This window comes from Motacilla alba, chromosome 1, assembly GCF_015832195.1.
Source record: "Motacilla alba alba isolate MOTALB_02 chromosome 1, Motacilla_alba_V1.0_pri, whole genome shotgun sequence".
In the NCBI taxonomy this organism is placed as follows: Eukaryota; Metazoa; Chordata; class Aves; order Passeriformes; family Motacillidae; genus Motacilla; species Motacilla alba.
In genome coordinates this window covers 91,498,077-91,524,675 of record NC_052016.1, presented here as the reverse complement: position 1 = coordinate 91,524,675, position 26,599 = coordinate 91,498,077, and the positions used below count along the sequence as shown (strand labels likewise).

General features: G+C 37.3%; 1 protein-coding gene across 2 annotated transcripts; it reads right to left on the bottom strand.

Moving 5' to 3' along the window:
- Positions 1-464: 464 nt before the first annotated feature.
- TUBGCP5 (tubulin gamma complex associated protein 5) lies at positions 465-24,295 on the bottom strand. 2 transcript variants are annotated; one of them, XM_038157908.1, is made up of 24 exons: positions 24,046-24,295; positions 21,468-21,521; positions 21,275-21,383; positions 19,215-19,311; positions 18,520-18,630; positions 17,882-17,961; positions 17,262-17,397; positions 15,563-15,680; positions 14,051-14,140; positions 13,257-13,350; positions 12,691-12,937; positions 12,372-12,574; positions 11,606-11,721; positions 10,027-10,295; positions 8,949-9,147; positions 7,601-7,789; positions 6,866-7,048; positions 6,522-6,606; positions 6,304-6,424; positions 5,433-5,611; positions 4,559-4,684; positions 3,912-4,000; positions 2,635-2,735; positions 465-1,531 (listed from the first exon to the last, which is right to left on the bottom strand). In XM_038157908.1, the coding sequence occupies exons 1-24, from the start codon at positions 24,204-24,206 to the stop codon at positions 1,485-1,487; spliced, it is 3,204 nt and encodes a 1,067-aa protein (XP_038013836.1). In that variant the 5' UTR covers positions 24,207-24,295; the 3' UTR covers positions 465-1,484. The 2 variants fall into 2 exon arrangements, with proteins under 2 accessions (XP_038013836.1, XP_038013844.1); XM_038157916.1 differs by lacking the exon at positions 18,520-18,630.
- Between the last annotated feature and the right edge of the window lie 2,304 nt (positions 24,296-26,599).

Below are 26,599 nucleotides of genomic sequence, written 5' to 3'. Positions count from 1 at the left end.
GAATCTTAAATGAGAACAAGTCATGGTAAACTAGAAGTACAAATTACTTTTGTTAATGGGTGTCCAGCTACCACAAAAACATCCACTTGGAAGAGTGTGTCATGTGATAGCAAAGGACAATACAAACATACTGTTCTCTAAAGAAAAACCTCCACTCAGTCAAACGAAAGACATGTTACAGGGCAGCAGAAACTTCCTCAGTGGAATACTTGAAAAAAAAATTATTTTCCTCCAAATATTTCATAGCTATAACTTGGAAGAACTTTGAGATCTCCCGTTCAAACACAAACACAAATATTCATTTTCATATGAAGTAATTATTAGTTTACAGCCAAAAAAATAGTTTTATAATAAGCTCAGTTTTATAACGGTTTTATCAGTAGTAACATACTTCATTTACCTTGAAGAAACACCTCTCAAACTTTAAGCTACTGACTGAATTTCAGCAGAAACACACACAACAGTGAAATCCTAATTATCAAATCTTTTATTTATTCAAAAAAACCATTAGGTAAATAGCTATGATTGATTTTCTTTTTTTATGCAGGTGTACTGATGCCACAATTCCAGAGAAACTTTAAAGGGGAGGAGACAGGGTGAGTCATTTCGTGCAGAACAAGTTCCACATTTACTTGTCCAGAAACACACTTCTGTACGCTTCTGTATCACAATCTACTGCTTTACAGGAGATTAGCTATTAGAGGTAAATGTTTGCTTGCAAAAGGCTTAGAAGAAGGATAAAAGTCAAGTCATATCTGACCACCTTTGAAACATCTCAACAAACCAATCATTACAACTAATACATCACACACTTTCATCTTAATCCTACTTAAACTGACCAGTTACCACTAAAATTAGCAAGCATTTGAACTTTTAACATAAAAATACTGGTGTTTTATGTTCTGCTATAATCCATTTTGATAAATTAATCTTGTATTTTTTTACATCAGCTTCTTGTAACAGTCTTCTTAAAGATTTCTTAAGAACCACTAAGCAAAGAAGATGAATGCTTCTCAGCCTTTTTGCAAAGGAAAAAAAAGGCCAAAAATTAACTCAACCAACCTTCTAAACACCAAGATTTGAGTCACACCACTCACACTGCCCTGTGACCTATTCACAGCTGAAAAAATAATGGAAAAAGTAAACCATCAATTACTAATAATTAAAGAAAATTAAAGAAAACATTCCTTTTTTCATCATGAAATATATTTAATGTATTCTCAAGTAAGATTGTTTACATGGAATGAATTTTACACTATACATGTTTTTTGATGTTGAAGCCTATACAAACACTACCACCACCAACGCAAATAAATACCTGTACATTATTTACATTTTAAAATATTTTACACAGCTCCAAAACACTGGCAACATTTAGGTATATACATTTTAAACTGGAGTGCAAAATGCTTACGGTTCTTTAACACAGGAATTTCAATATAAATCCTGCTATCAGTTCTTCCTTAATTCAGTGAAAGTGGGTGTTAACTTTGTTCCATGCCAGCCATCAGTGACAAAGCTAAAGATTCCACTGTGAAACAAACCATGAAAACATAGTTAATATTTGCATTTGCAGCACTCTGCAAACATTTATTGCAATATTCAATTATGTCCTTTAAGAGGATACTGGTTTACTTTTTAAATTGAAATACTTTAGGACTTCAGGAGAGTAAGACATTTTGTAAGTCTCTGATAGCTTAGATAATATTTCACCACATTCAGCATCAGCTACCCATTAGTTATTTCATGTGGTAGCAACTGGTAAGTAATTAGCTCCTTTGCTTGAAATACTGTTGTACATAAAAAATTAGTTGTGGAGTTTTATCTACACCAAGCCATTCTCAAGGATGGTTCTGTAGAGAAGCTCTTGTAGATATGAGTAGCAGTGATGGCAAATATTGCCTGTTTTAAACACAGGTTTTAGGTTGGGAAAGACCTTTAAAATAATCAAGTCCAAACATTAACCTAAAACTGCCCAGTCCACCACTCAGTCAAGTTCCCGAGGCACATCTACAGGTGGAGTAGAAACCTGTGAGAACACCCATCTGTGTCCCAGCTAACCCTGATGCCTCACAACCTCATTGAGCAGCTGCCCCCCTAACTCAAACTGGCACTGATTAACAAGCTCATACCAATACAATTTAGGCTCAGGTTGTAAGTAGAAGCATAGATATGTCACCCTCTGCTGTTTCTACTGCCAAGGAAATAGCTTAAAACAGATGGGCAGAGCCAAGAACCCAGTGCAGTTGCAGCTGAGGCACCATAACGCTATCTGCTCAAGATATATCACAGCTGTCATTCCCAATATCAACAAAAAGAATGCTCTTCTCTGCCCCCAAAGAACTTAATTTCATTAGTTTAGAAAACTGCTTGTCACTTGCTTGGCTACACACCTTCCCCTCATCAAGTAAACAGATAAACTGAAGATAGCTGTCATGGAAAAGCTTGGCACAAATACCCTAAAAATAATGACTTTAACTTTGTAAGAGGTTAAGTCTTGGTGTCCCTCTGTGCATAATTCACAAAATGAGATTATTTAAAATGTGCCAACAAACATTAGAACAGATTAAAAAATAAACACATTCCTAGCAAACTTGTGTAAGCGCAGGTATGTGAAAAGCCTCATGTACTTACAATGGGGAAAAGAGCCTCGACAGACAGCTTTGTTGAGAACAGTTACAAGAAACATGTGACAGTTTTTAAAATCAGATTCCATCTTCTCTATGGATTCCATCCTAAAAAACAGTTTAACAGAGGAATGCTTAACAGACCAGCCCCTCTGTTATCTTCAAAATATGACCAAACTTCACAGTAAATGACAAAAGAACTCTTTACATAGAATTCTGGCTTGAACTTACAATACTTCAGTTATGCCTGCATATGAGACTTCTAAAAAACAAAGGCAATTTTGACAGGAGCATCTGAGCACCATCAAAGGAGCATTAATAATTTCATCATCGTTTTAGAAATCTCTGCAATGACTTGGAGAAGCTGTGTGATTCTAACTGACACCTATCATTCCCACATAGGTTTGTAAGCAAGAGAGCCTTTCCTGGTCCTTACTGCTTTGGAGGTTCCTGGGGACCTGCACAGTCAGTGAAACAGGGACACCCACACTGCTTTACTCTCCTCTCTCTCCTTTACTCTCTCTCTCACTGCTTTACTGCTTTGCTCTTCAAGCAATCTCTTGAATTCCACTTTGGACTGTCAGCCAGCACTCACCAGTCAAGGGAGAAGACATAGCTCACAACAGTCACTCCTTTCTTTTTTTCCCCTCTCCCAAGAAGATACAGATGACAATAGCTACGACTTTTTCCTGACATGTTTTTCATGCCAAGAGCATGCAACCACATGCCCTGAATTTCAGTCCTTATCAACAGAATTCACAAATTATTTCTAACACTCCGAATGAGAAAAACATGCCAAAAATAGCAACTTCCTAATGTCATAGGAGTGTGGGATCTAAGTTTTAGGTAGCATCTGTGCCAAGGAAAATTAGTCCTGAAAAATATGAAGTAAGCCAGTCCACACCAGCTGGCTTCAGGACCATACATCAACTTCTGAGTGTTTGACAAAGCATTGGAAACTTGCCCAGTATCATTCATCCTTCAAGCAGCAGGCTGCACAAACAGAAGTATAAATGGGGAAAGAACTGGCTGCAAAAAGGGCTCTGAGGGTGCTGGTCAACAAGAACTCAACAGGAGTGAGCAGGGAGGATGGCCAGGCAGCCAGGAGGGCACACCCGATCCTGGGGTGCATCAAACACAGCACAGCCAGATGAGAAGAGGAGGTGACTGTCCCACTATATTCAGCATTGGTGCAGCCTCACCTGGAGGTGCAGTTCTGGGCACAAAAACATACTCAGAGCTGCAAAATTATGACCATGTAGAATTTTGGTTATGTGTACTTACTTCCAAGCTCCTAAACCAGCTTGCCAACGGTCTGCAAACATCAGTACTAAATTTAACACCTTCATTATAGCTTCCTTCACAAAGCTCACCTAAAATAATTAAAACACAAGGAGTAAGTCAGAAATTCATTGTTAAGCAAAATAATTTTCATTAATGGCTTCACATGCCATTTAATCTGACCTGTAAAAACAATCTCCTAAGTACAATGGGATTCTTCCGAAGTGAAGATGTTTATATTTGTTTTCCAATTCATTTCCCAGCTGACTACTTGGATGTGGACTTTGCACAGACAGTATGTGAGATAAAAGGTGACAAAGCTATCCAGGTTCCTCCAATTCCTGCCATACCACTAGGTACAATCCTCCTAACATTATCAAGCCTCGGTTAGTCCAAAACCTCCCATCCTCTAGAAACAAACAAGTCATGTAGTACCCAATATAAAGAATTCAATTTTATCCTCTTTCCTTGATAGAATTGAGCTGAGAACAGCAAGGGAAACTGGATCTCAGTGTCAAAAGCTACCACTTCCTCAAGAGTACCTATATATTTCCTAGTATATATGCTACAAAACAGACTGCATAATTAGTACACAACTACTTTCTTGTCCTGATAACTCAGTACATCAAATATACTAATTTTTCACCCACCTTTTCTCTTAGTAAGCAGCGATCATGAATCGTAGATAGATATCTGTAATGAATCTTTATCAATTGATCTAAGTCTTTGGCTTCTTCCACCTGATGCTGAAATTCCAAGCCTGTACTGTGGAGAATCTTAACAAGAAGACCACAGTTATTAAATTCAATGCTGTACACAAGTGATTGTGACTCTCTTCCAATATATTTTTAAAGAGTCTGAAATTGCATTATTCATTTGCTCTTCCCTCTCAAATTTTAGGATTAGCCTCCAAATTACATCAATAGCAAAAATTTCAAGCTCTTCTGAGAACTGCACAGCAACATTCCTCACAGAAATAGACATACTGCCACTACACAAGGGCACAACGACTATCCTGAGGCTGAACTGGAGTAAATACTAGTTTTATTAAAAGCAAAAAAGGCAATAATAGAGCAAATACGTATCTACAGGCACTGCCTTTGTGTTTGGAAATTCACGTATACACTGCATACTAGAGATTTTTGAGAAGAACCCATCCAACTAAAATATCTGTTGTAATACTTTTATAAGCATAATAGCTCTTAAGTTACAGCTTACAGAAACCTTGTATTACATAACTGAGCTTAAGTCATGTAGAACTGGGAGAAACAGACAAAAGAATCAGTAACACCCAAAGATCAATCATATGCATGTAGAACTTCTAAAGCATTTTTAGAATTACTGAATTAAAATGGCCAAGTTGAAACAGAAACATGCACAGAAAAGGACATTATATTTACATTTTACTTTTTGTTTGAGGGGGTTTTTTAGGTTTTAAAGGAAAATAAATATTTCATCTCCAAGCTCCTAATTACATTTCATTACAAGCTCCTAATATAAATGAAATTGTAACATAAGACAAACCCTAGTCATGATGTAGTTGTGCAGGCTGTTGACAAAATGCATAAGTTTCACTCTTAAGAGGAACATGCGATGTATTTGTTGTTTTATACTTTCTTTTTGTGGTCCAAATACAGGAAGCGTTCCTTGTTCTAATGAAGTTCCTTCCTTAACCTGTGAGTTTTCTGCAGCAGAGACTAATTCTTAAAAAAAAAAAAAAAGCAAGAATGTTGCGCTTTTTGGGAAAAGACTTAAACAAAAAGTCATACCCATAAAGTTTAAACAGTAAAAAACCACATACTTTTAGGAAGATAATTACATAGCTGATGTTCAAAATATAGATGAACCTATCAACTTTCTAATTTATTTTTCTAAGACATGAAGTCTTCCACAAAAGATATCCACTTTACATGGGACAGGAAGAATATAAACATTAATTTGGTGAAGGAAATACTAAAAAATCTTTCTATAATCCCCCAACAGTTCACTGTTTTTCAATCTCAAACAGAGTATTTTTTTCATCTTGTTTTCCTAACTTGTCTGCAAGCTATTACTCATAAAAAGACTATACATAAACATTAGGGTGTGGTAGACAGACTTTCAACAGCAAAGTCTGAATGAAGCAGAATGAAGTAGCAAGTTTCCAATAAACCTAACTAGACTTGAATCAAAGAGACAAAGGGAATGCATGAATGGAGCTGTCCCTGAGGCCCACGAAAAGAAGTGAAAAACACACCCAGCTTAATACACATAATTTGTGACACTAACAGAGATTATTATTTTATAGAATGAATCAAAATTCTAACTAGTTTATACTACTTACTGCAGAAAGCAGAAGACTAACCATACCCTTAGACCACAAAACAGAGTATCTTTCACTGAAGAAGTATCTTACCATCAAATCGTAGAACATCTAGACTATACTTGGCCCACTTTATTTGCAGCAAGAGCAGAAAAACTTGATTGTAAATTTTTTGGCATTCTAAGCTTATAACTATATCCACTGGCCAAGGAACCTAGGAGGAGAAGAGGATAATAAAGAGAAAATATAAGTCACTTTCATACAACTTCTCAAATACGTAAGTGCAAGAACTGCAGTCATTTTAACTCTACCTTGTAACTCAATGTCAAACCATCTAAGGTGTGGACAGGGAGTTTCTTCTTTGCTGTATCAACACTTTCAAATGATATTGACAACCTATGCAAGGAAACAAGTGATGTAATTGGTGAGAATCTGTTTTAGATGAGTAGCTAGTTTGACTAATTTATATTTCTCACTGCTAACCATTAACTGTCTGATTTAATCTGGAGGACTCGGGTAGAAAAGAGGAGAACAGCTCAAAACTTCATTGAAACACATTATTTTAATAAGTGCACAATAATTAGTATTGTATGCAAGTGAAGTACACTAATACAGCTAAGTGTGAAAGGTAACCAAAGCACATTTTGCACTTTACCTTGCACTGTCCTCGGGATATCGTTGTCCAACTGCTTCTTGTAGGTGAACATTTAAGAAAGCAACATTCTGCCAAGTTTCCTTTTCTCTGATTTTGTCAAAAATAGATGTATAGAAGTCATACATGGTATCTCCGGCTTCAAGTAAGAAAAAATTTCTCATTGCCTGCAAATATTCTACAAGCCTGAACAGGAGAAATATATAACATTTCCTGAGTCTCATCATACAACTGAATACAAGACACAACTGTTACAGAAACAAAAACCTTAAAAACTCTTCACAGCAAAAACTCAGTATTGAATACAAACATAAAGTCTACAGTGAATCCTTTGTTTAACCAAGGCATTTTCCCCTGTAAGCTTTAACAGCTCCACTAACTTCACTGGAAGCCATTTAGAGGCTATGTAATTCTCAGAAATAGCAGAGTTTGGAAATCCTGTCCCTCTCCGTGAAATTAATATAAAATGACAGCACTACTAAGAAATACTGCTGGAAATAATATTCCCACCAAACATCCACTGATGACAAATGACAGCTTTGCTGTTGATTCAAGCTAGACCAAGTTTTTGCCCAAGAGTCTATCCTGTCAGATATGATACCTTTTCTCCTGAATGACTTTACACAGCTGTTTATCAAACTGGAATAGAAACACAACACAGAACTGCTTCTTTTAGTGATGACATACCACTGGTAATAAAAAAAACAAAGTTAAGGAAAAAGAAATCTACTTTCTTACCTATAATCCTTCTTTAAAGTTTGCATCAAATTACCACAGCATTCCAAGTATTGCTTGTCTATGTGAGGATAAAGACAAGACCTCAGTGTCAGTTCAAAAGTCTGGCAGGTCACAGATTCTGAGGATCTATCCACACAGACATCCCCACCAGTAAACTTCTCATGAAAGTCACTCTGCTCCAAATACAATCTTCAAAATAAAACAAGATACTTAGGGAAGAAGGGTCATTATTCATACAAGGTATAAAACATTGTCATACCTTCAAGGATTTTAATCAATTGGGTCCTTTGCTCTGAAATATATGGTGCAGGGATAATAAAAGCTGATAAGCAGAGCATGTATCCAGCCTGTAAAGTGCACCATCACACTGTTTGTGTATCACCAGACATGAGAGTACCACAGAAGACAGCATTCTACAATCACATAACTGCTTAAGGCATACTCCTGAAAAACATATTATCTATAATATCATATGATGGGAAGAAAGTGTCTCTGTTACACATTTGGCAAGTTTAATTGTTTTTACAAAGAAAGCATCAAACTACTGTAATACTTCCTAAAAAGCTAATTGCCAGTTGTAACCACTACAAGAGGAAGTCTGATTCATAGCAGCTATTGCCTGGATAGACTGAATGAGCTGGATATTGAATGAATGTAGCAATTTTGACAATTAAAATAATCCAAACAAACAAGGGAAACCAAGTCCTAGCTATGATTTCTTTAAAACAGGTTCCTCCTTTTTTAATGTCAGTTTAAAAACATGTAAACACACCATTAGTATTTAGTAAAAACATAAATAGCTATTTTCTTATTTATAATCACCTAATAAGATTTTCAAAGTTTATCCTTCCTTGCTGATTTCCAAGACATTTATACTCTCTATAGGAGTTCCCTCACTATGAAGAATGAAGAACTTTTATGCAAGTTTTGGAAGGCTTTTACAGTTAAATTATTTAAGCACAGCAAAACTGAAGCTGCATTCTTTTAAGAATATACTTGGTGCAAATCAAAGACATTGTGTACAAAAAACAAGGAAACTCAATGAAAAGTTCAGATTTTACCATGGCATTCACTATTAAACCACTTATTTGCTAAAAGCCTGCTATGATAAAGACTACTCCAATTTTCTATGCTACCAATTGCATGTAGCATATTTTTCACTGATTTTGTTTTTCTTTAACCATGCACAAGCAGAGTGTCTATTTAGATTCTGTGGCTGATTGTTGGTGCTTGCCTTTATTCTGAACTTGCTTGTTTTCAGTAGCAGCAGCAATGAAAATGTGATCTACCAAACGTCACCAGGCTGAATATTGCTTTCAACAACACAGCAGGAAGATCATTCATTTACCTGGCAAAATTAATAGCCAGCAGTGGGTCATGGACATCATCCAGTTCCAAGTGCCTTTCTGCTATGGACTGCATCTTTATCAGGCTCTGCTTTGTGGCCTGCTGTTCTGTAATAATGTCTGGAACAGACTCCTCCCCGTGCCGCAAGCGAGACTGCACTGATTCCAGGAACAGCGTGTATAAACTCTTCCGTTCAGCATCTGAATTGGGCAACACATTGGACAAAATGCCATAAAGAACTCCACAGTCCAACATTCACAAGCTAACTTTTAAAATGCTACATATTTAGACCACTACTCAGACAACAAAATACCCTCAAACACATATTTAAAAATATAGGACTAGCCCAATGCCTAACATCTGACACATGGTCAAATGTACTGTGGAACGGGTATCTAAAATATGTAATATTTTTGAAATGGTTAAAGAACTTCCTACTTCGGGTGCAATTTTTAGCACCTGACAATCTTTCAGTATTTACTGAAGTGAGTCTCCAAAATATTTAAATTATCTCAACTTTTAAACATGGAGAAGCAGCAAAATGAAAAAAAATACTTTGTTTCCTTAAAGAAAAAAAAAAAAAGAAAAAAACCCCCAAACCCAACATTAGCTACAATGTTGTATTATGTTTTACAATCAAGATGAATATCCTAGATACCCAAACATCTTTGATCTACTTATGAGTAGGCTTTAAAAAAAAAAAAATTGCATGCTATCTTAGATTACTTAACCATTGAGTAATGGAAAACAATTATTTATACAAAACCACCAATATTACTATTAAAACATAGAAGCTAATTTTGTCTCATAACAAAAAAAATTGTTTTGTAAGCACATGAAAAGTTTGAGAAAAATTTAAAACAATAAAAAGAACATGGAACTCTCTACTTTATTCGCTTTGCTCTTTTCACTTGTTTGCATTGGAAGAGTGTTTTCCATCAGACCTGAAGATACCAACCACAATACTGGCATTCAACAGAATGTTATATTATTCAAAAGCCAGGGGAAGCCCATTACCAAAAATACACCCATACTGTTAGACAGCCTAAGGCACAATGGTGTACAAACTGACATCTCACCTCTTGATGCAGCTTGCTGTGGAGAACCGTCTTTGCATTGAAGGTTCTTCAACAGCTGCATGGATTTTCCAGCCATGATAATTTGCTTTAGCACAGGTTTTAGAAAAGAAACCATTGTGTGCTGTCTGCTTGAAGGGGCCTGATCACTGCCAGAACTGGCACTGGCATTATCACTCATCTTCTCTTCATTTTCTGTCTTTTCTGACACACTATATAACGTGTAGGTAGCATACCAAAAATCTCTGTGATTAACTGGAACGTTTTTGTTTCTGCGAAGAAATAAAAAACTCCTGAGTATTTTCCTTTCCAAAAGGAAACTTTATTACTAGAGGATATGTATCCTCTTTGCTCTGTGCTTTGCCTTTCTCTTACAACAGTCATGAAACATTTCAAAACTGTATAAAATTAGCTCATCCCTATTTGCAAACTATCTAGGAAAAGGATAAACAACTAGCTCATGGGAGATAAAACAACTGTACAACCAAATTAACCCCAACAGCAAGCCAAATAGAGCAATTATAATTAAATTTGTCCAGGATGTTAACTATTCGAAGTGGCAAGCATCCTTAGTGTCAAAATGATGAGCGACTGATTTGCAGACTTTTTTAAAACCTCAAACTGAAGTAACTACTACTAGGAAAGCGGAAAAATTCTTGAGTAGGTGAAACTCAATTTGTAGTTCACTTTGGATTATTTTGTTGTTTACATCAGATACTCCGTTTGGTCTTCGAAGACAGATGGAAAAGCCTGAATTAGATAATTAAAATTAGGTAATTAAAATGAAGAGCAAAGGTAAGTTAAGATCAGCTCTGTTGGTAGCACTGAAAACACAACTATAGAACCACAAAAAGAGGACATAATAAGGATGCTAAGGATCTCTGGTACTAAGGAATAGTACTGCAATAGTACTGCAAGAGCTGTTGTCTTACTTCATGCTCACCTCAACATGTGTTAACAGACACAGGTTCAATTAAGTTTGGCAGATAAGGAAAAGGATTTGCAATTACAAGCCAGAACTTTAATTTCTATATCCACTTTCCACTCCAAGCCATCAAAAAAGGGACCAACAAAATGTAGCATAGCAACAGAACAAAAAATTAACAGCTCAAGTTCTGTTTAGGGTATGCACATGTAATATAAGACACCATATTAACTTTACCACAAGTCAGAAGCAATGAGTATTTTAATTCCAAATAGCATTTGATTCATAACAACTTAAGATTAATAGAAGAATTTAAAAGTAAATTTTGTAATTTTTGCAAATGTCTTGGGTTTAAAAAATGGTTAATTGCTTTTAAAAAAAGTCAGTACCCTCCAAGTCAGCCTGCCCATTATCTACTATAGATGGAAAAAAACCAAAATTGTTTCTACTCTACAACAATATGTGGTAGAGATTCATATCTATGTAATTTCCCTAATGGGAAGTTTGAGGCAAGTTATGATTAAGTATGATTAAAAAATTATTTCTGAAGCAAAATAACAAATGTGAAAACCTACTTTTACTGTTACCCTTTACCCTGGGTTCTACAACAGGTTTACTTGCACAGCATTATGTGTGTCTAGTATCAAGCATCCCTACCTCTGAATAATAAATTCCTTTGCAGGATCAAACAAATTACCATGGACTATCCACTCATCCACTGTCTGTAAGTATGGCCTCACAGTTTCTACCCAGAGAGAGAACAAAAGGGATACCTGAATTCAAAGGAAAAAAGAAAAAAACTGGCTGAATGTTTTTATACCAAACATTGAAAGCAGTATGTTGAAGTCTAACCTCTTAATTGTGCAAACAGTTTGTGACATATACATAACTACACTTAAAGATTTTAAAGATAAAATGTTAAAATAAAAATTGGTGCTTTTTTTTTAATGGAAGCCTGTATTGTTCATGGCTTGCCTTGTTACTCTTGTTATCACAAATCCAAACAGCATTTTTTCACTCTAACATCTCAGAAACAGTGAGGGATAGTCATAAAACACTCTCTGGTTTCATAACACTGAAATCAGGAAAGCAAAAGGATATAATGACATCAACTATATTTTCAATAGTATAATCAAGTTACTGTAAAAATCCAAACCCCCACATTTCAGCATTAACTGAATTATACATTTGTAGAAATAGGAGGGAAAGCTATTCCAAAGCTCCCTCTTTCAAAAGAGCTTCCTGGCCTCTGATTTTCCAGAAGTCCTTCCCCTTGGACCTCAAGAAACACTGCTCTTGATCCTCTCATAAATCCATTCTCATCTAGGTTGAGTGAACTACTAGATTTAGTTACTAAATCTAGTAACTAATTTAGTTATTTCCAGTGTGTTGTTCTATTAAGGAAGGAATTTTTTTCCCCTACCGTTTGCTCAGATGCCTCTCCAACACTGTCATATTCAAGAATAGCTTTGTAGAGGGTATTAAGCAGATGAGATGCTCGTACAACATTTCTAGTGTCAGGTGGCACTTCTGCTACTCCTGTGCTGAACACCTTGTGAAGTACCTTCAGCTGAGCCAGTCTGGGAGACAACTTCTCTATTACTGTTGAAAGTGTGACTGTTTTATCTGGAAATAAAAGAAAAAACCCAAGATGCATAAAATAACATCCAACAGAAATGCAAATTTTGTCAGTGTTAATTATTTGTGCATCTCCCTCATGTAAAACTTCCCTTGCACTGTACCTTTGTTGATTATGCATTTTTCAATTTCAGTAAGTTCTTCTTTAAAGCTAATGAAATATTTATACAAAGCCCACATAAAAGCTTGGTAAGTTCTGAATGGGGCTTCAGTAGTCTTCTTTGGAGTGGAAACTGTTCCATGCATTATGCTTTCTGGGCTGTGTCCCATCACTTCATCAATAAACTTCTGTAGTCTAAATACAACTTGACCATATGCTGCTATCTGCTCCAATACAGATCTCAGGCAATTCTAAAAAAAAAACCAAAAAGCAACCCTTTAGAATCATCTAACAAAAACTGTATTTCATAAAGCCTAAAAATTTAATTGCAATATTATTTTTATGAATTAAAATATTATAAAATTCTGCAATTGCTATTGCTTCATCACATTCTCAGATACAGGAACAGCCCATTCAGTTTTATTAAGCCAGATGCTCTCATTTAGACAAAACATAATTGTAGAAATATGCAGAAAATTTGTAGAAATTTCCACAAGCAGTTTAATTTCCTATTCCCACAAATTACATCTTTCTAATGAGATATTCCTCTGAGATTCAGAAACAACTTACATGGGTTAAATGAGTTACAATAATATCATTCCGCACAGTCACTTTCCCATCGTTCAGCTGAAATATAAAAAGCTTTTTCACTCCTGAAAGTAGCCTTGAAAAGAAACAAAAAGAGTAGTAATTTTCTCCCTTAATGGACTTATATGTAATTAATAAAAGAACTAGCTCTCCCCTGCCTAAAAGTTTATTCTCTTTCAGTAACAGGAGACCACAAATTCAGTATGATGCTATTGGTACTGTAAGTTGTTGCCAGAACACAAACAATTAAACACTGGCATAAAGTAAGTATTTCCTAAAGTTTCTTTCCAGTTGAGATGATTTCCAGCTGTAGGATGACTCAGCCTGCTTTCTAAAACTGTTTTCTAAAACACTGTTTTATAAATCTACAGGGATAAGATAAGAACAAATTGGTTCTTTTTAACAATTAGACTTGAATAATCAATGCCAAAAAAAAAGTAGTAAGCTTCTTCATGAATCACAGAATGGAAGGGACATTGAAGATCATCTAGTTCCAGCCTTCAAGCCATGAAGTGACCCCTTCTCACCAGACCAGGTTGCTCAGAGCTGCATGCAACCTGCCAGGGATGGGGCATCCACAACTTCTCCGGACAACCTCTTCCAGTGCCTCAAATGTGAATGGTTAACACACACATGCAGCATCTTTACTGTCAGAAACAGTGTAAATTAAAAGCTCAGTAATAATTCCTTCTTTGGACATCTTCAAAGATAGCCCTCTCATCTCCTTGAGAAAAACACTAAAAGTTAAAATGCAAGCTTTGTGATGCTGCACTTACCAAAGAGTTTCTCGTATAACCTGAGTTTCTGTGACCAGTGTCCTCTCTTCTGGCACGTACAAAGGATCACTGGTGTACAAATGGTGGTCCCTTAGAAAAAAAGGAAATTAAAACAATTTAATGGCTGAAATAACAGCTGAATCACCTGAAAGTAAGAATGAAGCAATAATCTTTAGGCTTAGTTATGTTCTGCTCACAGCTGAGCAAATTCAATACGCATGGGGGCATTTTAAGTATATTAAAAAAGCACAGTTTATTTTCATATTGCTAAGCAAGATACTGTGGAAAACACCCAAATATAATCTCATCTTACATAGATAAGAAATTAAGTAGCAAATACCTGAAGTAATGCATTTCCACTATTTTAGGGAATAGTGGGAGGGGGGTGGGAATGGGAGGGAGGTTGTAGGTTTGGGTTGGTTTTTTTTTTAGTTATTCAGTTATTTCTATTCAGTTATTCAGTGCTGTGAAATGTTATCATTACTTTCTGGAAAAAATACTAAGCTAAAAAGTAAAATACCAATTTCTCTAACCCATAAAACAAAATTCTCTTTAACTCACAAGTTTACTTAAGAAGTGGAAACTTTCATAGCCACCTAAGAATTTTCTCTTATTTTCTGTCTTATGCAATTCTTTGTAAACCTTCTTCAGTACTTCTTCATATTTTAGCAAAGTGTATCAGAATTTAGAATAATTATTTACATTTTTGTATTGTTACTCATCAGTATCATCAGTGGCAAAAGCTATTCAATCTCACTCAAAATCAAAAAGTTCCAATTAAGTAATACTAGTTATATATCATACATATATGTAAAACATACATCTCCTAACAACACTGCAGCAGTACAGCCTTGCATTATTCATGTTACCCATTTTCTAATACTCATTGCAAATTGTGGTTCATAACTGGCTAGACAACCACCTTATACTAAAATAACTCCTTCATTAAAAAATTCATTAAATTAAGAAAACCAAGGGCAAATCTAATGAACTTCATTACTGTTACATAAAAATTTGGGACAGGAAAGAATTAGACTCCCTTTTATTTTTAATTCTCATTTTCTTTCCAAGGCCATGGCAGATTATGACAATATACTATTTTAAGTTCCTTCCCCACACAAAATTTATGTTTAACTTTGTAAGGGAGGCACAAAAAACATTTTAAAAATTTAAACATTAGGGGACTCGTCACTACCAGGACTACTTACAAGCCACCTATATTAGGTCCTCAGAGACTTTCATAAGGGTCAAGCCAAACAAAATTCAACAGTAAGATTCAAGTCTTTGAAAAATAACCGCCCCCCCCACCCCCATGAGAAACTTAATAAAAACTAAATAAAAGGATAAGAATCTATTAATAGAAAAATTTGTTCATCTTTTTAATGTATCCCTTTAATTCTATTCTTAAGTGAATTGTAATAGCTGTAGTATCTTTATGCTTCCAACAGTAAAAAAGTCAATATTTAGCATTGTATGCCAGGAAGGAACATGTAAGTGATATTGTTTTCTTACCAGACTGCAGCCAGGTTGGAATGCAAGTGCAAACTATGTGAGAAGCGAGGAGCCCTTCCTGTCCAGTACTGAGGAACTACATGCTGCTCCAGCCAGCTGCGGGCATCAGGCTCACCGACTGTGAAAACACGGGACAGGCAGCAAGGTGTTTTTATTTATGCAGGAAATGCTTACAAAACACAGGAAGAAGTTTTATTAATAAGCCTATTCACTCAGCTGCAGAATTACGGATCTTTTCAAATGAATTACCATTTACAGCCACTTACACTTCAGTGCACTGGGAATTTAATACCACTGTGTACAAAGTAATTGACACAGAAATGCCACATTTCCCAAATGTTGCAAAAGTCCTAAAAAAATAAGCTCTGCTCAGTGCTGGTGAGGCCTCACCTGGGTACTGTGAGCTGTTTTGGGTGCCACAATATAAGAAAGAGCTATAAGAGAGCGTCCAAAAGAGGGCTACAAAGACAGTGACAGCCCTAGAGGGGAAGCCGTATGAGGAGCAGCTGTGGTCAGTTGGTCTGTTCAGCCTGGAAAAGAGGGGAGACCTCACCATGGTCCACAGCTTCCTCATGAGGGAATGTGCAGGAACAGACACTGATCTCTTCTCTCTGGTGACCAGTGACAGGGCCTGAGCTGTTGACAGTGACAGCCTGAAGCTGTTTCAGGGGATGTTTAGATTCAATATTAGGAAAAGATTCTTCACCTAAAGGTGACCTACGGAAGTGGTGACAGCACCAGCCTGACAGAGTTCAAGAAATGTTTGGACAATGCTCTAAGGCACATGGTGTGACTCTTGGGGATGATCCTGTGCAGGACCAGGAGTGGGACTTTGATGATCCTTGAGGGTCCCTTCCAGCTCAGGATATATGATTCTTTAAGCTTGAAGATTTACATGGTTTCCATTTTTTTCTCAAGAAATGTGCTTCTCTCTCAGGCAATCCTCAAATGCTATATACAAAAACAGGCTGACTTAAAAAAAAAAACCTGCCAAATGTAATAAACTTTATCACTACATTCCTTTTCATTAGACATTTAGTACATTCCTTTTCATTAGACATTTAGTACATTTTCTAAAACAGTTTTTTCTAAAATGTGATTGTCAACAGAACTTTACCTAATCCCAGTTAGATAGCTACTGCTTATATAATATATATTGTGCAGTTGTCATGTGCCAGGTAAACTGTACCCCACAATATTTTATGAAAAAGAATACAGCTACATTTAATACTCCCTGAAGCTATTCAAGAGAAAGCCAATATTGTTTTAACTAAATAAACCTTTCTTTTTTCAGAAACATTTCATACTCATTTCATACTCAAATGAGCCAACTATTTCTGTTGGAAAATAAATTTTGTTTCAGCCTTCTGATACTTAATAATAAAAATTCCCATTATATCCATACAACTACGTGCTGCACTAACTCTAAGTTTTCATGTCTATATTGGAATATTCATGTAAATTTCCACAGGAATGAACAGAATTCTTCTCCATTAACACTAACAGAAACCAGATCAAGCTCTCCACATTGTTTCTTTACTGTAAAAAAAACCCATCAGTAATGAACAGTAACATGCATTTTATGTTACAATTATAGCTCTGTAACACAATACCTCACCAAAGAATAAAAAAAAAAAAATGCTGCATTACCTTGATAAATTTTAGTATGTATATCAGAAAAATTACAGCTTTTTCTAACCTTTCCAGGAAGCATTAGGTACTGTCTTCTTATTTGGATCTTGGTCTTCTAAAGGTGTCCTGTCTACTTGAATACCCGAGTCCTCCCTACTCAAGGGCTGAGTGTCCTCTTCCTCTTCACTTTCTCCAGACCAGTCCTATGAAGTACAACAAAACCCAGGACACTTCAGTACAACACAGCAGATATATCTATATTCAGCTCCTATTCAAGCCAAACATTAACTATTCTTTTTTACACTATAAAGTAAATTCAGGACACTAGGACTAACATAACTGTCTAACAGAGAATGATTTAAGTTATATACAACATTAATAACCAGCAAATGAGAAATCTGGAAAAGATCACAGAACTGCAGCAAGCCCTGATTAGGTGGAAGCAAGGATCAGCAGAAGCAAACAATTTAATTGCAGGACTAAGTCAAAACATTGTAAAAAACAAAAGTATTTATATTACTGTTATTCTGCTTGGGTCTGTCATATTTCAAGGTATTGAGCAGAGTACTGGGGAATCCTGTAAGAATGAACATGCAGAGCATACAAACTAGGACAACTCAATCATGTCTCTAACACACTTCAAGCCAGTTTATACAGTTGGGGTTTTTAACTTAAGAAAGTACTTACTGGTGTATCTACACCTGGGCCAAAGTAAATTTCTTCTCCTTCCATCAAATACTTTCCCCAATCAAATTCTTCTTCCTTTTCTAAGAGAAATATAAATATAAAATAGTAAGTACCACATAACTCTGACTTTCTTTTCCTCTAGAAACATTTCCAAAGTTAAAGTTATCTTGATAGTCTATAGCTAAAACAAAAGACATTCCCTTCCACTTAAGGTAACACCACTGCTCCAATTAACAAGGTTATGCACTTTCAACATGACACATATTGCGACGTATCAACCATGTATATCCCTTACTAATTCTCAACTTTATTGCTTATACACTCATAATATGCAACACAGCGTGCCATCAGCACATTTAATGATATTATGTTACACTACCCTACACTTCAATCCTGGAAAAACATGCAAGAATGCAACACACCACTTATTGTGACTAGGAAGTCCCATTTAGCTCAATGGAAACATTCTAAATGTATAATTTAAATATGCACAAGGATCCCAGACTGTAAACAACATAAACCAAGAACTGTCTTACTCTCCAAAAAGACACCACATACCCATGATGTGATGTGCGATACTTTCAAAGTAACAATCACACTTACAACATATGATATCTTAAACGTGAAGCTTACTCAACTGTAATTAGTGCTGTTTGAGATAACTTCTTCATATTCACATTCCTGGAATGGGCTGAAAGTGCATTCAAAACACCGCCGAGGGAATGTGCAGAGATCATTCAAAAAGGAATCTTAAGATGCAAGATTTTCTTTAGGTTAGTCTGAAATATTCTTCTTTCAGTCTATCATACAACACTGTAAACAAATGGGGGATGGTATCCACTCAAGCACATGCCTCATTCTCAGGCACTGAGTGAAAAAATCCTACTTTAGAAAGCAGGCAGCTGGGATCTCCCTCTGGAAACCTTCAAATGTATCTCCCTTTCCTTGATTAGGTAGGAAACGTAGGAATTTACATCACCAAAACTTTTTCAAGAGATATAATATTGAGGTGCAAGACAGAGACTCAGGATAGAAATCCACTGTCTGTCTTTGAGCATGTAAGCACTGCTGAACAGGCGGAGAACGTTTGTGATAGTGGTACAAGTCAAAGAGAGTTCCCAAGGTACTTCAGTGGCTGGAAAACTTAATTAAGTGGTGCAACATAAACAGGGGTAGGAAAGACTTGCAAGCTATTTTAAATGTATAAATTATAAAGACAATCAATAAAGCAATGTGAAGTGGATAATAAAATGGAAAGGAAAAATGTCCTTCTTATCAGATTGCATTGCAGACTGCACCTTTCATTAGCCATATAAACATCTTGTAAACTTACCCACTTCTTTGACTCTTGGTTTCTCCACATAGGTGGTGTTGGATGGCGAATCAGACAAACACAACAGAAGAGACAGTATGGAATAGTGTGTATCCGTCTTTAAAATACATTAGAAAAAAAGCAAGTCTGTAAGTGGTCTAAAAGATTTTGCTTAGTAACAAAGTCAGCCTATTATCTGCAGGAATGCTCCCCATTAGTTTCCATTCCCCAGTCCTGAATTACAAAAATAACATCTGCAACATGTCATTGAATGTTACCCATTTTCTTCTGCCTAATAATTAGCCAATCAGTATGCAAATCCTTCAAAAGCAGCCACAGCATACACTGCCTCTTACTGAGCCAATAATCAGAGAATATGGAAAAGATGCAAGTACTGTGAAAGTAAGAAGTCACCTCAGGACAAGAGATAAATGGACAGCCACATAAACGTGGATGAACTGGAAGGACACAGGTAACTGGCCTGCAGAAAATCAAGTCTTAGCTTCTCTTTTCACATGGCAAATTATTTCAAACAGAGGCTAAAATGAAGTTAGCTAAAATCACTACATTTTAGTATCATGTTCACATTATCTTCTCAGATCTGAAAATCTACACAAATCATTAAGGATGAATGTACAATGAACTCCAATATTGCAGTTGTGAAACAGAGGCCTTCAATCAGGTTAGAACACTGTGCCAACACTGATATGGTCCAGAGATTTGTATTATTGTTCATTCCCTAAAATCTGTTTATCAATGTACAACAATTTCTTAATATAAAAAGATTTTTCTTTGGCCTCATTGTAACTTTACAAAGATCTTCAGCCATCACTTCACATCTAGACATTCTGCTGTCTAAATCCTTATACACCTTCACAAATAAACACACAAAAGTGTTTTGGAATGAGTTCCAGTTGCATTTTAGAAAAAATAATTCAAATTCCTGATAAATCAGCATGATACTCACCTACTATACAAGGATTATAATATGTTCCTACCAAACATTACTGATTTTGTCAAAGAAAACCAGTGGGTCATTGACAGAACCACATGTGTGAGCTGGTGTTCCACTTACCAGTCATAGAAACCAATAAATACTTAATATTCCCAGTTATGTGTCACTGTTAAAAACTAAATGCCATTTAACTTCCCAAATACGAGATTAATCTACGTCCAGCCACACCCCAGTTGCATTTATAAAAAGAAAAGGAAATTTAAAAAAATCTGAGGATACTTGGAACATTCAAGTATTAAGTGCTTGCTTGGGTGTTTGGTTTGGTGGGTTTCAATTTCATTCAAATCTCAAAACAAGCACTATTAAAGGTACATTTTCCAAAATCTAGAGACTACAGTATAGTAACTGAATATGTGTAAGCTATTAAGGGCTCCTGGGTTTTCCCCAAAAATTAAAACATGCAAAGAAAGATAAATGTCAGTTCAATGAGAAGTAAAATCAGACTGCAGCTCAGAACACATTACTCTATTCAAGAACACCATCATATGGAGCACCACCTCTTAAATCAGATGCTTAAGTCTCCCAACAGGAGAAACTTTTTAAGATCCAATTCATTATTACACTGCCACGCTGGAAATAAAACTGAGACAACTTTCACCATATTCATCCACTCCATATACTAAACTGATTTGATACAAAGTGTATCAATGGTGAAACACACCCAGTCTCAACATGGAAGCTTCAGAACAGGAACACTCCAACTGCAAACCCTAAAACCAAAACACCCAATGGATTACTTAAGGTAAAAAAAAGTGGCAAAGAATAAGAAATGCTCAGTTCATTGTTGTCTTAGTACAGACAGGAATCCAGATTCCAGATTTGTACAATGCTGACACTAAAACACCTGCTCTGCAGTGAGATCATGTACTTTAAGTCATGAAACTCCACATGCTGAAACCCTGAGAAGACAAATTTTCATTTCTGGAAATCCATGACCTGAACAGCAACTCCAAAGCCCACCACTAAGTCACCTGCAATTTCCAGCACAATACAACCGAAGCTCCCACTGTCAGTGTAAATGCAAGAGGGATGGAAAAAAATAACAAGGAAATTGCAACGTACATACCTTTGTTTCTTCAGTACTTGGGAGTGGCAAGTTCAGAAATTTTTCTGTTAGTCTTTTCCAGCTTGCAGCTTTTCCAAGGTCAGAATGAATTACCAATTTTTCATGTATTCTAATAACATAAATAGCATCAAGAAGGCTTTTTAAAAACATGTATACAACCAATGCTTTATTAATATATAGACATAAAACTTACCCTTCTATTGTTCTCTCTACTTTATGACTGTTCACATCAAGAAAACGGTGAAATCTGTGTAAGAAATCTGTATTAGAATATGTTCAAAAGGAAGCTGAAGTAAGGAAGAAAATAAAGCTGATTTACACATATGAAGACAACATTACTAGTTTAATAATGCACACTTAATTCAGCAACAGGATTAAGCATCAAAAAAATCAACTTTGACATCTCTTAGCTCAAGAAGGATTAAATATAATTGGCCTGAAAAATAGAAAAAAAATGAGTGCAGTTTACATTTAACCAGCACTCTAAGCTGAATGGAAAATTACTACTGTACCAGCAAACTAAGCAATTAAAGTATGCTGTCTGCTAAGTCAAGTAGAGCAAGGAGATCAAGAACTGTGTTGTCAAAGGCATTGGTGTCAAATGCACAAAATTATTTGGGACCTGCATCACAGGCAAAACAAACACCCACATGGGAAGGCCTCTAACCCCAAAAGAAGCTCCTTTTTATAAAGGATAAGGGAGAGTGTCTAAGTGAAAAGAGAGCTTGATCAAAAATAAAGACAGATTACCAACAAAGGTGTGTATATATATATATATATATATTTATATATATATACACACACATATACATGTGTGTGTGTGTGCTTGTGTGTGTATAGGGACAAAACAAGAACTTGTGAAAGGTAAAATGGACTTTGGAGACTAAATTAGGCTATGAATAGGTTCTTCAGATACAAAGATCAAAAGACAGGGAATAAAATGTGACAACACTGAGCACAAGGTCAAGACACTCTATAGGCCCTCAAAAAAACCTCAAAACCAAACCAATATTTCCAGCAACAGGTGACAGAAAGTGATAAAATTCTCATGACCACAGACAGAAATGAAAACTGCTGAACCCTAATCATGAGCAACAGTTACGCTAAATAGACTGAAATTTAAAATATGAAATCACCTCAATGTCAAAGTAATAAAGTAGCAAGTGAAACTGTAAGGCAGTTAACAAGGACTTTTAGTAAGCAGCACTGTAGGATGAAGATAAGCCCCATACTAAAGAAAATAAAAAAGGCTTTTTTAACTACACACATGTTAGTCTGACTTCAATTGTATACAGGGATTTGGCATAAGAGCATGATAAAATATAGCTCTGACTAAGTAGGTGGCATAAGGTTTAAGAAAATACCTAATTTATTAGGAAATCATTAATTCAAAATGGTGGTAAGTGTAAGAACTGGAAGATTTAGAATATCACACTGAAAAGACAATAAAAAATCAAATCAAGAATCTGTCCTGAAAAGAAAAAATAAGCTGCAGGGAAGTTATTAGTGAAAATTATTTTGTCTGTTACTCAAAGCTTTAATTAATGTCTAACATACATGCAAAAAGAAGAATCATTTTTTTGGCAAGTTGGGAACATCATGAATAGAAGACGACTTGAGTGCTCATGGAAATAAATACATGAATCCAAGAACTACAGCACAGAAACATCATGAACTCTAACAATACAAATCACAAGTTTCACAAACTTGAAACTCAGAAGAGTTTCTGCTACAACCTAAGCTCTCACTGTTTGCAAACATAATACTAGATAATTTCAGGCTGATGTTCCATGCACACTCCTTGGACAACAACGCCAGCATGAAAAAAACCCTTCTCCCCAACCCTCCCTGTCAAAAGTTTCTTGTCCACTTTGCATCACCCCCTCTGTTTTCTTGACACGAAAAAAAAGCAAATGAAACCCCAACAATTCCCCAATCTAAAAGAGCACACAGCTACACAAGCACGTAGCTGACCAAAAGTGAAGGTGAGATTTGCATATTAAAATAATTTCATTTGAGCCTACTAGTAGTTTGCATTAACAGATGCAAGGCTACTGCTTCCCCAAAAAAGTATTTAACCAGCATGAAAAATGTAAAGTAGCATTGATTTTACATAGACTAGCCACTAGTTGCATACAATTTCAAAAAGGGAACAGATAGTAAGTGTAATTGGAAATACATTGTGTAAGAGTTTCACAGCTTTCACAGAAGATTCTGAGCTGGAAGGGGCCCACAAGGATCATCGAGTCCAACTCAAGTGGGCAGAACAGACTGGAACAATAATTGTGGTAACTGAAAACTGTGTGTGAAACTTGAGTAAGGGCATTTTAGGTGGCGGTCTAAAGGGCTAGTATGTGTTACAAATTAATAAAGACCACGTTTCTGACATGCCCAAATAACGCCAAAGACGTTCTCTTCCTGCAGACTGATAACCCTTCACACAAGCAGCACAGCAGTCTCAGCCAGGTTTACCTCAGTTGGGCAGAGTCCTTCTCACTCGCTCTTTATACACAACCATAACGTATCTCCCCTACAACAAAGTTTTGGGCGGCTAAATGAACGCGCAGAAAGGCACCGTCTAACAGAGCAGGAGAAAATCCCTAAAAGACCAAGATCCAAACGTGACGGAGTAGCAGTCATGGATCCTGCGGCACAGACTCGTACACGGCGCCCGGCGCTTCCCCAGACAGGGCTCACGGCGGGCACGGCGGCCCGCGGCCCGGTCCCACACCCCCGCGGCGGGCACCGGGACCCTCCATGCTCCCGCTGACCTGAAGTTGGACCAGGCGAAATTGAGCGCCGCCTGGAAGCGCTCTCCGCCCAGCTCCTCCTCGGGCAGGCTGGTCACGCAGCGCACCAGCGCGCGGACGGCGCGGTCCTGCTCCTGCTCGAAGCGGCCGCGGGGCCCGGGCGAGGCGGGCGGCGCCGCCATGGCCCGGGCAGCGGCACAGGGGCAGCGGCACAGGGGCGGCACGGCCGCGCGCACCGAGCCACCGCCTCCCGCCCCCTCCTCTCGCGAGGCTTCCCTGCGCCGCGCAGGCGCGTGGCGGAGGGGCGGGTGGCTGGGGGCATGAGGGCTCCGGCGGGAACGGGGAGGCGGGACCTGGGGGGCGCTGCGGCATCCCTGGTCCGGCCCGACTGCTTCAACATCCCCCTGTCATGGAAGTGACCCCTGTCTTCCGAAACATCCCCATAATCATCCGGCATCAGTAACTGGCAATTACTGATTGATCACAGAATCGGTTCGGTTGGAAGACCCTTCTGAGGTCACCGAGCCCAAGCTATGAGCAAACGCCACCGTTTCCACTAAGTGCCATGTCCAGCCTTTCCTTGAATGCCTCCAGGACGGTGACTCAACCACCTCCCTGGGCTGCCCATTTCAATATCTAATCGCCCTTTCTGTGAACAAATTCTTCCTAATGTCCAACCTGAACTTCCCCTGATGCAGATTAAGACTATGCTGGTTAGAGGATGATTACTCATCCTAATAAGAACCCCTGTGTTCCTCCCTGACTGAATCCCTGCTTTTGCACAGCTGGAGAAACCACTGCTGGTGGATGTTCTGTGCACAGATCCTGAGTGGGGACATCAGGACTGCAGTGGGAGACTGGTTTGTCCCAGTTCCACCTCAAACCTTTGCTGAGCAGCTTAATATGCTTTTGTCTGTTCATGTGGTTTTAGAGGACTCTAAGGTCAACAGCCTGGCAATGTAATTCCTTCTGGAAATAAACTGTTCAAATCGGTGGGAAATTGAATTATTGTTCAATTCCTGTAGCAATCCCTGCATTGCTGCAGTTTTTCTATCCTTCACTTTTGGGCTTTGTTCCTCTTGATCTACTCATCGGGTTGTAATCCACCTTGCCAAAATTTTTTACTCCTCTTCTCTATTAAGAAATATACTGGCACAATGAAAGGAGTAGCCAGTAGTGGCTCAGGAGAAGTGGTAGGAAGAAGGCCTCAGAAATGCCCTAATGAAGTTAAAATATATTTAATATACCAACATAATGTGAAGAATTATGTTAAAAATGTAGTGGTTAAGATAAAATAACTTTGAAATTCTTATAAGTTAGGGCATATTAAGAAACACTAGTATGTTTTTGTCTGGGTAGGCTACAACCTACCTTAGGATTGAAACACAGAACTGCAAGGAAGTGGCAGAGTGCTCAGCATGAACATGAGCTCAGAGAGTCTCTGCTCCAGGGCCTTTCTTATAAAGCCTTAACTTAATGAACATTCAAAGGAAAAGTCTCTAAAACTTTACTGGTGTTCCTCAATCTCCTCTTGATGTTGCCTGTGTTGTCCACATTAGATTAACAGCAGTCTTTTCTTTTTACTCTTTAGCTGATATAGCCAAACATCAGCCATAATTTCTATATATTTATGTATAAAGCCAAACATCAGCCATAATTTATATATATTTTATTCTGTACTTTAACTAACACTCTGCACAGTCAGTAGACACTCCAATGGTTGGTCCAGTAGTAATTAATAATTGGAATAGTGTGATTGGCTTTTAAACAAAATTTTTATATAATAAGATTTCAAGTGTTTCTTATACAACATGATTGCGGTTATCACTTATCTCCTATGTATTTAAGCATACCTGTGCTACCCCTGCAATCACTGTTCAGGGGGGAAGTTCCAGGCTTTGCAGCACAACAGGAGTATGTGTGTCACCTGTGCCCTTTGTGGTGAGAGGAGTGTGGCAGCCACCTATTTCAGCGCTCCATCACAAAAGAAATAGTGATATTTTTGCAGTGAGAAGGATTCCAGGTCTTAGCAGCTGCCTCATCACAAGCTGAGTATCATCAAACATGGACTTTAATGACAGTGGTGTCTGAAAGGTTTCCTGCTTCCCAAATTCTTGTACAAGTTCATTTCCCCTCAGACCACACCCTCAACTGTGCTGTCTGTGGGGCAGCATGGTGAAACGAAACAGGGAATAAGTTAAAAATAGTCTTGTTTCTGCTTTGCTAGGGGTTTTAACTCTGATCAATTCACTGATCTATTCCTTTGGACGTGTCAAGAAGTGAGGGAAGAACCACACTACCAGGCAGGAAAGCCTCCAGGCAATGAAAGTACACCCTTTGTGACTGGTGAATCAGAAATCTGTTGCTGGTTTTCAAAACAGGATACCAGGGCTGGGGCAAATGTATAACATCTGTGCTGCCTCAGTCATAAAAGAATTTAACGGTACAAATCTTTTTCTTTTTACCCTCGTCACAAGCCTCATCTCTATTTTTGTTTTACCAGTTTAGAGTACCAAGGCTTGGTATTTGATTTCAGCTCGGGGAGGGAGCACTGGGCAGGGAGAAGGCATGAAAA

What these genes read in the sequence shown, in the direction of transcription:
- TUBGCP5 (XM_038157908.1), bottom strand. Translation starts at nt 24,206, where the DNA reads ATGGCGGCGCCGCCCGCCTCGCCCGGGCCCCGCGGCCGCTTCGAGCAG. An exon ending in ACAGCAAGCTGCATCAAGAG is followed by an intron (nt 9,148 to 10,026) that starts GTGAGATGTCAG and finishes TGCCCAATTCAG; the next exon opens with ATGCTGAACGGAAGAGTTTA. An exon ending in ACAACTACATCATGACTAGG is followed by an intron (nt 4,685 to 5,432) that starts GTTTGTCTTATG and finishes CTTCTTGTTAAG; the next exon opens with ATTCTCCACAGTACAGGCTT.